The sequence below is a fragment of the Pecten maximus genome, chromosome 16 (genome assembly GCF_902652985.1).
Source record: "Pecten maximus chromosome 16, xPecMax1.1, whole genome shotgun sequence".
Taxonomy (NCBI): domain Eukaryota; kingdom Metazoa; phylum Mollusca; class Bivalvia; order Pectinida; family Pectinidae; genus Pecten; species Pecten maximus.
The window spans coordinates 20,441,959-20,456,333 of record NC_047030.1 but is presented as its reverse complement, the minus strand read 5'-3'; the positions used below and the strand labels follow the sequence as shown (position 1 = coordinate 20,456,333).

Genomic DNA, 14,375 nt, shown 5'->3' with positions numbered 1-14,375 from the left:
GACCTTGGGAATATATATTCTAACTGTAAATTCTGACTCTTGGGGATATATTCTGACTTTAAATTCTGACTCTTAGGGATATTATATTTTTACTCTTTTGATGTCCTTTATACACAATTGAATTTGAAATCAGTTATTATACTTGTTATTGAACTATATTTGAATTATGGAATTTATCCTAAATTTCAAAACACAAAAATAGATTTTATAAAAAAAAATGTTTGACAGTAAATTTCACAGAAATTAGTGCCCAAATGAAAAGGGCCATAGAGAGAGGATTTCAGACAAAAGATTCAGAACAACTACCTCAGGTAGTCTTTTTGACATGCCTTGTAGCCTTGGGTGGGAGTGGCATTCACTAGACTGTATACTATAGAATTTATAATCATGGGATTCATGACCTAACTCAGGGTGTATATTAAAAATTATCTTAGGTCTGTATGGCTGGTTGTTTAGAACAAAACCCAGAATAACCGGGCTATAAAACAAAAGGCTGTCTGACATGATTGGATCAGTGAGGAATTATTGTACTGGAGACCTAGTATAGATGTCACATTAAGCCTGAGTGATTTACATTCATACTGATTCTCAAAGGATTATGCTGATAAGGCATTTCAGTTCAAATTTCAATTGTTTAATTTACATATTTACATTATACACTGCTTGTGTAATTACAGTGCAGCAATATTACAGCATTTTAATCATTATTTGTAAGAAGTTTGTTTGTTTGTTTGCTGGGATTATCACCTCGTGAACAGCCTGGCTCATTTTGAGGCGAAGTCTCCTTTTAGTAGTTGCTGATGTCCGCTACCTCACTGAACAACATACAGCCAGCCTGTTGTATGCCATCCAGAGCAATTAGGGTGTCTTTAATTGTCCTAGGACACAACCACAACAGCACAGACCGGTCATTTCTCTACTCCCCCACAGACCAGTCATTTCTGTACTCCCCCACAGACTGGTCATTTCTGTACTCCCCCACAGACCGGTCATTTCTGTACTCCCCCACAGACCGGTCATTTCTGTACTCCCCCACAGACCGGTCATTTCTCTACTCCCCCACAGACCGGTCATTTCTCTACTCCCTCACAGACCGGTCATTTCTCTACTCCCCCACAGACCGGTCATTTCTCTACTCCCTCACAGACCGGTCATTTTATCTACTCCCCCACAGACCGGTCATTTCTCTACTCCCCCACAGACCGGTCATTTCTCTACTCCCCCACAGACCGGCCATTTCTCTACTCCCTCACAGACCGGTCATTTCTCTACTCCCCCACAGACCGGTCATTTCTCTACTCCCCCACAGACCGGCCATTTCTCTACTCCCTCACAGACCGGCCATTTCTCTACTCCCCCACAGACCGGTCATTTCTCTACTCCCTCACAGACCGGTCATTTCTCTACTCCCCCACAGACCGGTCATTTCTCTACTCCCTCACAGACCGGTCATTTCTCTACTCCCCCACAGACCGGTCATTTCTCTACTCCCCCACAGACCGGTCATTTCTCTACTCCCCCACAGACCGGTCATTTCTCTACTCCCCCACAGACCGGTCATTTCTCTACTCCCCCACAGACCGGTCATTTCTCTACTCCCCCACAGACCGGTCATTTCTCTACTCCCCCACAGACCGGTCATTTCTCTACTCCCCCACAGACAGGCCATTTCTCTACTCCCCCACAGACCGGTCATTTCTCTACTCCCCCACAGACCGGTCATTTCTCTACTCCCCCACAGACCGGCCATTTCTCTACTCCCTCACAGACCGGCCATTTCTCTACTCCCCCACAGACCGGTCATTTCTCTACTCCCTCACAGACCGGTCATTTCTCTACTCCCCCACAGACCGGTCATTTCTCTACTCCCTCACAGACCGGTCATTTCTCTACTCCCCCACAGACCGGTCATTTCTCTACTCCCCCACAGACCGGTCATTTCTCTACTCCCCCAAAGACCGGTCATTTCTCTACTCCCCCAAAGACCGGTCATTTCTCTACTCCCCCACAGACGGGTCATTTCTCTACTCCCCCACAGACCGGCCATTTCTCTACTCCCTCACAGACCGGTCATTTCTCTACTCCCCCACAGACCGGTCATTTCTCTACTCCCTCACAGACCGGTCATTTCTCTACTCCCCCACAGACCGGTCATTTCTCTACTCCCCCACAGACCGGTCATTTCTCTACTCCCCCAAAGACCGGTCATTTCTCTACTCCCCCAAAGACCGGTCATTTCTCTACTCCCTCACAGACCGGTCATTTCTCTACTCCCCGAGAAACAAACTGACACGGGTAGGGAGCCTCCAACCACACACCTCGGCCTTTCACCTGAGGTTACATGGCCAGCACTCTTACTGAGAGACATGAGTTATCATGGCCAATGTTAAAGAAGAGAAGGAGTAAATGTTATAATAAGTTAGCAGATCATTTCCTCAGGGAACAATTCTGCAGATTATTTGACTTGACGTCAACTATTTCTCAATTTAGACCCCTTCTAAAAAAGACTTCAAAATCGCTTTCCAAACAGATAAAAAAGTGTTTAAATCTGGCTGAATCAGGATATTATTTGTTGGAAGATGTGTACAATATAATGAAAATGAGTTTAAGAGTTCATTACAACCAAATTTCAAAAACCCAACAATTCAGTTTTTTCATTTAAGAAAATTTGGATCAGAATATTTGAAATCAGTATGGTAGTCACTGTTTGTTAACATATAATTAAAAATATATTGTACCTACATAGCTAGTAAGTACTCATACTTTCTGAAAAACAACTGCTTTAAACACATGCATGCAGACATGCATCCACGATGGAAATTTTCCTTGGATCATTCCATGTTTACCTGTTTACATGTAGTTTATAATCAATTTGAAAATGTGTTAATAAATTAAACTGTGTAGATTTTTTTTAACATTTCAGGCACAGGAACTTAATTTAAAAAGTTACATATATAATATATATGGACCCTGGTTTGGGTTTTGGTGCCAATTCACCGTGATTTTCTGCAGTAATGTATTGCGTCTCTCGCTACTGAAACATTCTTTCTGAATTTTCTGTCATATCTCGATCATTGTTGAAGTCTGAATGAGGAAATGTTACGAGTATTTGATCTATAATTAACCAATACCTGTGAATCATTGTCGCCAATATTTCCAATTAAGTTGAAGTATAAGGTATGAAATGTAATATACCACACAATCTCTTCCTTTCAATTGGTCTTTCATGTTTGAGAAGTTGGAGAGGGCTTAGTATTGTGTGCTGTGACAATGACCTCAGTTGACCTTTGATAAATCCCCGATTTTTGGTCATGTTGAAACATTGTACCATACAACTATAACAAACGGTATATAGATCATCCTATCAAAATAATCAGCGCTCTCCTTATCACTAGAATCAGTGTCTGGAGCTGTTTCTTTAAATCAGGACATTTGAAATAAGTTTGAATTTACATAAAGTTTTTAACAAGGAATTGCGATTCCAAATGTTACCTGATAAATATCGATTGGACTGTCTGTTTACAATTCTGGGCTGCAGGGGTCAATTGGGTCATGATCGTGCTGTACTAAGGAAGGGACTCAGAACTCTATGATTCTTTTGTGGTCACAATCCACTCTTGATACTGTCAATCATAATCATAAATAATGTAGAAGTGGATGGTATGATGGGTAATTCTGTTTGAAGTTTACAATAGGTGGCCATGTTTAACATTACTTAGATATATTGAAAATTAATGAATGAATTTGAAATTTGTTAATTTTGTGTCAATCAGTGCTAAAGAATAATTTGAAAAAAACCCCGACATATTTGCACTTTCAAGATTTATATTTACATGTAGGCATAAATCATTAGTGATCATCTTACTGTTTTAAATATTAAGTTAATAAGGACAAAGGAAAAATCATGTAGCAGTATGGGAATCACTGCCAAAAACATTAATATTCTGAACAGATTGTAATTAGCCATAATTAGCCTTATTTAGCCCAAATTACTACGACTGTTGCTTCAGTAAAGACTCACAGGCCATAAGTCAAACTGTTGACAAGTCAAGGCCATCTCTGAATGTCTCAGACCATGGCCTAGTACTTCCTGTATACAGATCAGCAGATGGTCCGATATACATATGGTCAGATACAGACGGTCAGATATAGACGGTCAGATAGTCCTAACACTTGTATCGGACACCTGTGGCAGGTATCCAGGACACAGGTACGCTATACCCTATGTACCTGGGAACTAAGGTACATCACAGACGGGTGACAACAGACAGATCGGCACACTGCCAGCACTTATAAGGAACTGCAGACATAAAGTTGACAAAAGGATTACCAATACACATATAACTATTTTCATATGCAAGACATCTTCAGTATAATCATTTGCTTGTATGAGTTAGATCAGAAATCATTCAAATTTAAATGTAATTCTCATATTTAAGAATAAGTACAAGAGTTACCGTTCTCTTATTTGTTGAAATTTTCCTTTTTTTGTGTAACAAAAGTGTGGTCTTTGCACTGATCTGCTCCTTTGATAGTTACTAATAGTAGTTAGCAGATAGTTAGGTATTCATCAAAGTAAGGATTCTTAAAAAATGTATAATTATGCATGCATGTTTATCAACCAATCATCACAAGCACAGATTTCATTCAGCATCATGGTGTAAAAATATGTCGTTGCACGATCAAAACAGTTATTGCTTCCTATATACAGTCAACTGGGATACATCAATGCTGTACCGAATCGTTATTGGTGTAATTTCTAAAAACCAAGATCATACATTGCTGACATTTGTAAAATACATGTATTATGCACATTTTTCTAGGCCTTAAAGCACATGTTCAGTTGGTTAAAGAAAACTTGTGCATATAAATGTGTGTAGATTTTGTGAATAAAAGGAATAACTATCTTTATAATTACTCCATGACTGTTCACTCACTTTAGATACGTGTACATGACTTGATTTCATACGAAATTTGGCTTCAATATAAAAGAGCCACTAAACTTGAATGTCCTATGACTGTTGATTTCGCTGATTAACACAAGTGCTGTTTGCTAGATCCAACATTTACAAGGTTCACCACCAGAGAAAGCAGGTGTTTTTGACAAAATTTTCAGTTCATACCAATATGTTCATATATTGTGACATTATTATTGTGAACTGTGGAGGTCACAAACCAGATCCGTGTTGTACAACACTGTCCAGACATAATCTGATAAACCTATATTTATTGTTAGTTATTTGGAACAGTTGGTCATTTCATTGTGTCTGCTGGTTCCAGGATAGTCACTTGATTATCACTAAATGTATTAGATTCCAGAAAAAAATATCCTGACTATCAAAGTGCTGACTTTATGAAAATGTACAATAAATGAGATAAATAAATAGGACGTTAAACAAAATAAACTAAACTAAAACCAAACTTACTAGACCCTATTATATCTGATTTCACTGAACATATATATACCGAAGTACCCTCGTTACTTACTAGACTCCAGATATATCAGTAAAAGTTGTTCATTCTTTCTATACCCTGGCCCAAGCTGATGATGAATATTCATCGTTAACTAAAACATTATCATATATAATCTTGTTCAAATAAAAATTGAAAGTACATACAGGGGTTAAGCTCCTAGCAGTGGATCCAGATCTGCTGCTATAGTTACTGCCTCTCTCATCCAATCCCAGCGCCTCTAACAGCTGAGCTTGATTCTCCTCCGTCAGTGTTCCTGATGTTGATTGGTCCGAACCTCTTCCACTGTCCTGGAAACTGTCATTGTCCAAATTACCCAAATATTTTGATCGGAAATCCATTTTTTCTGAGTTCTTGGTTTATATACACATAATCCTGGCTGATTATTGATATGATGTGACAAATATGAAGTTTGGTTTTAGACAGAGTTAGAAAGTCTTTGGAAGCTCACAAAACCTTGTGTAATATAGCTGAGATTAAAATATCTTAATGAATGCAATACACAGAAAAAACAAAACTAGATAAATTTTTGCACTAAAATACAAGTTCGTTCCTGTTCATGTTTACATGCTTTGACACTGCTAAACCAATGCAAAAAAAATGTGGTTTTCAAACCATTCAAAGAATTAGATTATATTCCATACGATCATCATTTGAATCTCCTCTAAGTTGATAAATAGTAAATGATATACTAAAATTTAAATGGGAGAGGAGCAGCTTAGTTTTAATTTGTTGAAAACAAGAATATTTCAAATTCAAGTGAATGATAGGTTTCCGATTGTCACTACATGTAGTTATCTTACCCAGAAACTAAGAATTATTAGCCTTTGCCTTTTCTAATATCACAGCGGTTATTGAGGGGAAACAAAGCGTACTGTAATCATCATCAGAGAGACAATACAGAGTCATTTTCTGGCTGGTCATGGACATGAACGTCGGACAGAGGGACATTTAAACGGACACAATACATGTATAGACGTGTAGGTACATTATCAGTTGTGTGGGTAACATTCCTCCCCAATTATTTATAAACCACCGGACACACCAGTCCACCTGAGGTATATATTTCTGTAATATTATACAAAAACTCCAGGGATATGCTGTACTCTTCGTTTTTTTATCGTTGTTCAATATTTGCTGACGAACAATGACATAGATAATAATGGCTAGTCTATTGATACTGTTGTTATTGTGACAACAGTTGAACATCCTGAACTTAGAATTTTATTATGTTGTAACTGTTATGTGAAACCAATTATATTTTACCTATATACAAATATGATAGATAGGACTTTATGTGACGCAAATGGATAAGAAATAGCAATTTTTAAAAGACTACAGAAAGGGATAAGGAATAACAAATGTGAGAGACTTTTATACTTAGAGGAAGGTCACAAAAGGGTAAATCGAAATAAATTGTGAGAGCTTCTCTATACATTAAATAAAGGTATAAGAAATAACAGTTATGACAGACTTTATGCATTAACAGAAATGGATGATTATTACAATCAGCTAGAAGGATATAGGGCAGTTAGATGTATAGGTAATTCAAGGCCTGTAGGTATGGGTAACCAGACACCTTCCTTCCTCTACTGACTTCATTTAAATGATCCAATTCTCCTGAAACTTCATACACTTCCTCACATACATCATCTCATTTACAAGCCTATGTTTCAAACATGTGAGGTCAAAATTGAGGTCAATCTTAATTGTTATAAATAGATTTTCAAGGGATCCATAACTTTCCTGAAACTTTACACACTTATCAACTCAATGTGCAACTTTGCAATTCAACCACCTGAGGTCAAAATTAAGGTCACTGTTACTATAAATAGATTTTTGAAGTCCATGTTCAACAAACTTTATTAATACACTTAATTAAACTATCATCTCTTGTATGATGTCAGGTTTCACCCACCTGGGATAAAAATTTAGGTCACTTACTTAAATAGATTTCAGATGCCCTCTCTCTACTAACTAAATTTATTTTCTCATATTTCTGGAACTCCATTCACTTATTCACAACCGTCAACTTTTAGGTCAAAAATTTAAGTCATTGTTAATATTTATAGATGTGTCATTCGCACGATACCTAGCTACTTCCTTGAATCAGTTTTACACTTACTCACAAGTATAATCTCTTGAATGGATTTGCATTTCAATCTTCTGTGATCTTAATTGAAGTCATCCTTACTATAAATGAATTTTCATCATCCTCGCTTTAAGCTACCAACTTTTTTGAATTACCAGGTATTGATATACATATGTAGTTTTGTTACCTTTACTCTTACTGACTTGCTCCATCTCTTGTTGTGATATTAAGCAGTGTTCTCTTGTTGTGATATTAAGCAGTGTTCTGTTGTTGTGATATTTATAAGCAGTGTTCTGTTGTTGTGATATTACACAGTGTTCTGTTGTTGTGATATTTAGTAGTGTTCTGTTGTTGTGGTATTAAGCAGTAGCTGTTCTGTTGTTGTGATATTAAGCAGTGTTCTGTTGTTGTGATATTAAGCAGTGTTCTGTTGTTGTGATATTAAGCAGTAGCTGTTCTGTTGTTGTGATATTAAGCAGTGTTCAGTTGTTGTGATATTAAGCAGTGTTCTGTTGTTGTGATATTAAGCAGTAGCTGTTCTGTTGTTGGTGATTATTAAGCAGTAAGGCTGTTCTGTGTGTGATATAAGCAGTAGCTTTGCTGGGTTGTGATTTAAGATCAGGTCTTCTGTTGTTGTGATATTAAGCAGTGCTCTTTTGGTGTGATATTAAGCAGTATTCTGTTGTGATATTAAGCAGTGTTCAGTTGTTGTGATATTAAGCAGTGTTCAGTTGTTGTGATATTAAGCAGTGTTTTCCTGAGCAGCATTATGATTCAACATTTCTTACCATCTTTTGATACATATTAGTCAATGTTGAATCACATAAGTGAGAGTATTCGTATCGCATGAGATGCCTTGTTACATGTACATACAACAGACTTTACATACAGTAATGGAAATGGATAAGAAATAACAAATAGCTGAATAATCTTTAAAGCAAACATGTAATCAGTCTGAAAACTGTATGTTTCATGAATAATTGATTATAAGGTACTTTGTATAGAGATATTTATATAATCAGTAGTACAAACTGGTACATTTGTATACGAGGTGCTCTAGGACAAAGTGGTACTGCAGGTATACGACGTATACAAATTTATATGCACCAGGACATTTTGCACCTTTTGTGGGAAATTATATGTGGGTATTGAAAGTGAAAAAAAAATTTCAGTAGCATTTTAATGAAACTGGTATTCCTTTGTATTCATTTTTCTATGATGGTCAGTAACCCTAGTAAAACTAATGTAGCCATATATATATCGAACTCAACTTGAGAGAATTAATTCGCTTAAGTTTGATTGGTTGAGGCATTAATACAGTGATGTAGAGGTCCTGGTTCGACCTTTAGCAATAATGGCATTGAAATAATTTATCATATGTACTCGAAGCTGTTACATATCTGTATACACTATTCCTACAGCTGATCACCTATGCTGAGAAGTCAATTCTCTCAAATTAATCCAAACCTCTATACAAATGTATATAATGTGGACCACTAAACCAATATGGAGAGTGCATGGCTATATTTTTCAATACTTGACTTTAACTTTACGGCAAACCCAATTTACACAACAATTAGAATTTACATTTTGTTTGTTGTTTGTGTAACCTGTGTAAATTGTGACTTGAAGTGTTTGTGTATGTGTATGTGTAAATACAAACATCTCCTGTACAAACATAGATTGATTGGAAACTGAAAATGATCTCTTTGAATAGTCGTAATAACCATTTACTATGTTGTGTTTATTCAAACCTAGGACTTGCGTAATGTTCATTTCCATGTGTTTTATTCAGCCCGAAGTTTGATTTAGGTGAATACACATATAGTGGGTTGTCCCTTTACTCAACATCAAACAGCAGTTTGATCAGGAAGTGATTCTGTGATTAAACCAATATATTTTGTAAGGAAACATTGTCTAATGTCAACAAATCACAGTTCTAAAGTATGGGGACCACCTCTATAAACTCCATGGCTTACAAGTCTTAGGATATATACTCTATTGACCCTCAATCCACGAATTCAGAACCAGGAGTTTGATACCTGGGTGGGGTTAAAAGTGTCACCCTCTACCCTCACCACCCTCTACCCTCACCAACTCCCTGTCCATTTAGTTTTAAAATTCCCCCATCCTTCTGTTACTAGCTCATGTTTATTACCAAATCTCAGGACCCAGGGGTTTGGGTAAGGGTGGGGGATATGAGCTGCCCTCTTAATTATACCCACAACTATTCACAATCTATTAATAATAAGTCACCAGACACGCAGACTCTCTCTCTAGATTTTCCCTCAGGACCCAGATGTCTCGACCCCCTCCCTCCTTCTGTACCCTCACCAATTAACAATCCAACCCCTTCCCTCCTTCTGTACCCTCACCAATTAACAATCCAACCCCCTACCTCCTTCTGTACCCTCACCAATTAACAATCCAATCCCCTCCCTCCTTCTGTACCCTCACCAATTAACAATCCAACCCTTCCCTCCTTCTGTACCCTCACCAATTAACAATCCAACCCCCTCCCTCCTTCTGTACCCTCACCAATTAACAATCCAACTCCCTCCCTCCTTCTGTACCCTCACCAATTAACAATCCAACCCCCTCCCTCCTTCTGTACCCTCACCAATTAACAATCCAACCCCCGCCCTCCTTCTGTACCCTCACCAATTAACAATCCAACCCCCTCCCTCCTTCTGTACCCTCAACAATTAACAATCCAACCCCCTCCCTCCTTCTGTAACCTCACCAATTAACAATCCAACCCCCTCCCTCCTTCTGTACCCTCACCAATTAACAATCCAACCCCCCTCCCTCCTTCTGTACCCTCACCAATTAACAATCCAACCCCCGCCCTCCTTCTGTACGCTCACCAAGTAACAATCCAACCCTTCCCTCCTTCTGTACCCTCACCAATTAACAATCCAATCCCCTCCTTCCTTCTGTACTCTCACCAATTAACAATCCAACCCCCTCCCTCCTTCTGTACCCTCACCAATTAACAATCCAACCCCCTCCCTCCTTCTGTACCCTCACCAATTAACAATCCAACACCCGCCCTCCTTCTGTACGCTCACCAAGTAACAATCCAACCCTTCCCTCCTTCTGTACCCTCACCAATTAACAATCCAATCCCCTCCTTCCTTCTGTACTCTCACCAATTAACAATCCAACCCCCTCCCTCCTTCTGCACCCTCACCAATTAACAATCCAATCCCCTCCTTCCTTCTGTACTCTCACCAATTAACAATCCCACCCCCTCCCTCTTTCTGTACCCTCACTAATTAACAATCCAACCCCCTCCCTCCTTCTGTACCCTCACCAATTAACAATCCAACCCCCTCCTTCCTTCTGTTCCCTCACCAATTAACAATCCAACCCCCTCCCTCCTTTTGTACCCTCACCATTTAACAATCCAACCCCTTCCCTCCTTCTGTACCCTCACTAATTCACAAGACTCAACCCACTCTCCCCCCCTCACTAATTCACAATCCACAAGATTCAATCCTCCCCCTCGATACACTCACCAATTCACAATCCACAAGTCTCAATCCTCACCCTCCTGATACCCTCACCAATTCACAATCCACAAGTCTCAATCCCCCCCCCTCTCTGTACCCTCACCAATTAACAATCCAACCCCCTCCTTCCTTCTGTTCCCTCACCAATTAACAATCCAACCCCCTCCCTCCTTCTGTACCCTCACCATTTAACAATCCAACCCCTTCCCTCCTTCTGTACCCTCACTAATTCACAAGACTCAACCCACTCTCCCCCCCCTCACTAATTCACAATCCACAAGATTCAATCCTCCCCCTCGATACACTCACCAATTCACAATCCACAAGTCTCAATCCTCACCCTCCTGATACCCTCACCAATTCACAATCCACAAGTCTCAATCCTCCCCCTCTCTATACCCTCACCAATTCACAATCCACAAGTCTCAATCCTGCCCCTTCCCACCCTCACCAACTCACACTCCACAAGTCTCAATCCTCCCCTCACCAATTCACAATCAACAAGTCTCAATCCTCCCCCCTCTCTATACCCCCACCAATTCACAATCAACAAGTCTCAATCCTCCCTCCTCTCTACCCTCACTACTGTAATCAATTTACCCCATGAAATAGTATTGATCCCTTGTGGAGTGCCACTGATTGATAAAGTCTTAAAACAAATCTGGAGGTATACTTTTTGAATTTCACCAAAGCCACATGTTTGACATTTTATAATGCACCTCTGCTGTATGTACAATGTCAAAACTCTGTCCTCATTCTTAACAATTGATTGGTGATCTCGAGAAATAAAGTAAGCATTTCAAGAAATCTTAGTAACAAAATGGATTTCCATGTATGTGGGTCTTACCTATCTACTGATAAGGATTTTAATGTATATTTATAACCGTTAAAACAGGATACATAATGGGTAAAAGGATAGGTTGTATTGAAGAGTAATGTTTTTCCAGTCACTATAAAACCCCTGTTTGAATTTGACCTTTTGACCTTGAATCAGAACATATCGGTGGTGTGACCTTGTGTAGGGTTATAAATCTGTAAAACATTTTAGTGTATAAGCAAAATAGCCTTGATTACATTGTAAGTTACTTGTCGCAATTCCTAAAATGTTTCATTTGTGACTATAGCCATGTTTAAATATTTAATTATTTCTTATATAATATTAATGAAAACTTTTCAGTTCAATTAAATAAAGTGACTGCTGCAAAAAATATTTCAAATTTCATTGAAATGATTTTCTTCAGCTTGGTAATGATTTAAGTATGTGTATTACATAATTATCAAGCAACAGAGTGTAGTAACACACAAGTCTAATGAAATATACAGTTAAACCTGTCTATAAAGGACACCAAAAGCACAGATCAAAAGTCCTTTATACAGAGGTTATAATCATATAGTAAATTTGAAGGAGTGGGTCTGATGAGTCTGTCCTTTATAGACAAGTGTCCTGTATATAGAGGTGTCCCTCACAACAGGTTTAACTGTATTTCAAATTTCATTGAAATGATCTTTTTAAAAATTAATCAACTGCACAAATATCCTTGAAATATAAATAGCCAACCTACATGTATTGCCAATGGAGGCCACATCAGCCTTACCCCAATATTTCTGGGCAGATTTATCACCCAAGGGAATAAAAATCAAACATGCCTGTCACATTTTGTTTTCCCTTATGTTCTGTTTTTGTAGGATATCTCTATTCCATGCATATATAAAGATTTCATTGATAAATTTAATTTCGTAATTACATTACTTACCACAGAAGTTCTTACAGATTAGAATATATATGGTTGACAATGAGTCACTCTGTATGTATACCAGTTATTGTTTGATAGCATTAACTGGTACCCTGGGTGGTTAACTGATCATCTTAGTTTGACAGTAGCATGTTTAAATTCTGATCAATAGAGGCCAAATCAGCTTAAATGTACAAATTTATTTCATATTGTTTCAAAATGTATCCAATGACCACATAAACATTTTTAATCTATATTTGAACACTTTAAGGCCAAATTTCAGTTTCCGTCTGAATTTCTACACGTCTAACCTCTTAGCATCAACCCTATATAAGTGTTGGATGATGAATGTGATGCAGTTTTATTTAATGTTTGGCATATACGTTGTCATTCCTAATTTTTGGTTTGATTTATTTGATTATACATATTTAATTTGTTCAATCTAAACAAATTGGATTAGGTACTTGGAGTTATCTCAACTCAGAAATGCCTTCTCCCAAAAGTTACATTGTACATTTTTACATTTCTACAATATTATACACTTTCATCAAATCAAGTTTTCTACATACTGTGAGGTGCTGTTTACCTGGGTATCTTTTGTACAAGCCTACAAATTACATCTGTAAAACAGAGGTCCAGGGATTCACAGCTTCAACACCATTTCAAGGGAGGCAACTCATATATACTTTTAACTGTATGAAATTAGTTTTAAATGACAGATAATATTTTTTTTTTTTGTGAGAAATGATATGATCGATTTCTTATACATAAAACCCAGTTTAACATCCTGAGAATGCTAACAACATTATTTGAAGGGAGACAACTCGACTGCAATTTTGAATAGAGAAAACAAATCTGTCTCTTTGATTTATGTTGAAAATAGAAAAAAAAAAATATTCAAAAATACCCAATTTCTTTTAATGTTTGGAATATCACTACAAGATTCTTGGTATTTTACAGTTTTCTGTTCGTCACCCACGATTGTACTATCGGACAGCAAATCCTCAATCTAAAATATGCCAGTGAGAGCGCCCAGGGGACAGGACCTTGGCTTGGTACACGCCAAAAACTACTGTTTGCCCTGATTCTGATTGGCTGTCCCTGGATTAAGGAGAGATGTAGTGATATCCTTCAAGTCTTCAAGCTGTCGCGGTGGAAACAGAAAGTAGGTTGTTAATAGAATGAAAAACAAACAGGTCAAATAATTCAATGAAATCGAGATGATCTTAAATTTTCTAAGGTGTACCCACAATCAAAGTGACAAACAACATGTCGGCATAACTTTGTGGTTTGTTTGATAGGCTCAGCAGATCCTACATTGGACTGAGACCGGCCTCAAGGTGGCAGCACTGGTCAACTTCCTGGTGTTTCTGCGGCGGGGTGTATACAGAGCATTGGTAGAAAGGATTCTGGGTATCAGGGCAATGTTCCCTAATCAACAAGGAGTCAGACAGGTACCAAAATATATCTGTCTGATGATGGATGACCTTTCAAACACAGGGGCTTGATATGTTCTTACGACACTGGAAGAAATATCTAACTGGAGACTGAGTCCCAAATCAG

The 14,375-nt window shown here is 38.0% G+C and overlaps 1 protein-coding gene across 1 annotated transcript in view; it reads left to right on the top strand.

Moving 5' to 3' along the window:
* LOC117345131 (peroxisome biogenesis factor 2-like) overlaps positions 1-14,375 on the top strand; it is a 45,029-nt gene that overhangs the window by 27,588 nt on the left and 3,066 nt on the right. Inside the window, exons 4-5 of the mRNA XM_033908110.1 lie at positions 13,773-13,977; positions 14,114-14,266. Of these exons, the coding sequence (XP_033764001.1) occupies positions 13,773-13,977; positions 14,114-14,266 (358 nt within the window). The remainder of the gene's footprint in view (positions 1-13,772; positions 13,978-14,113; positions 14,267-14,375) is intronic.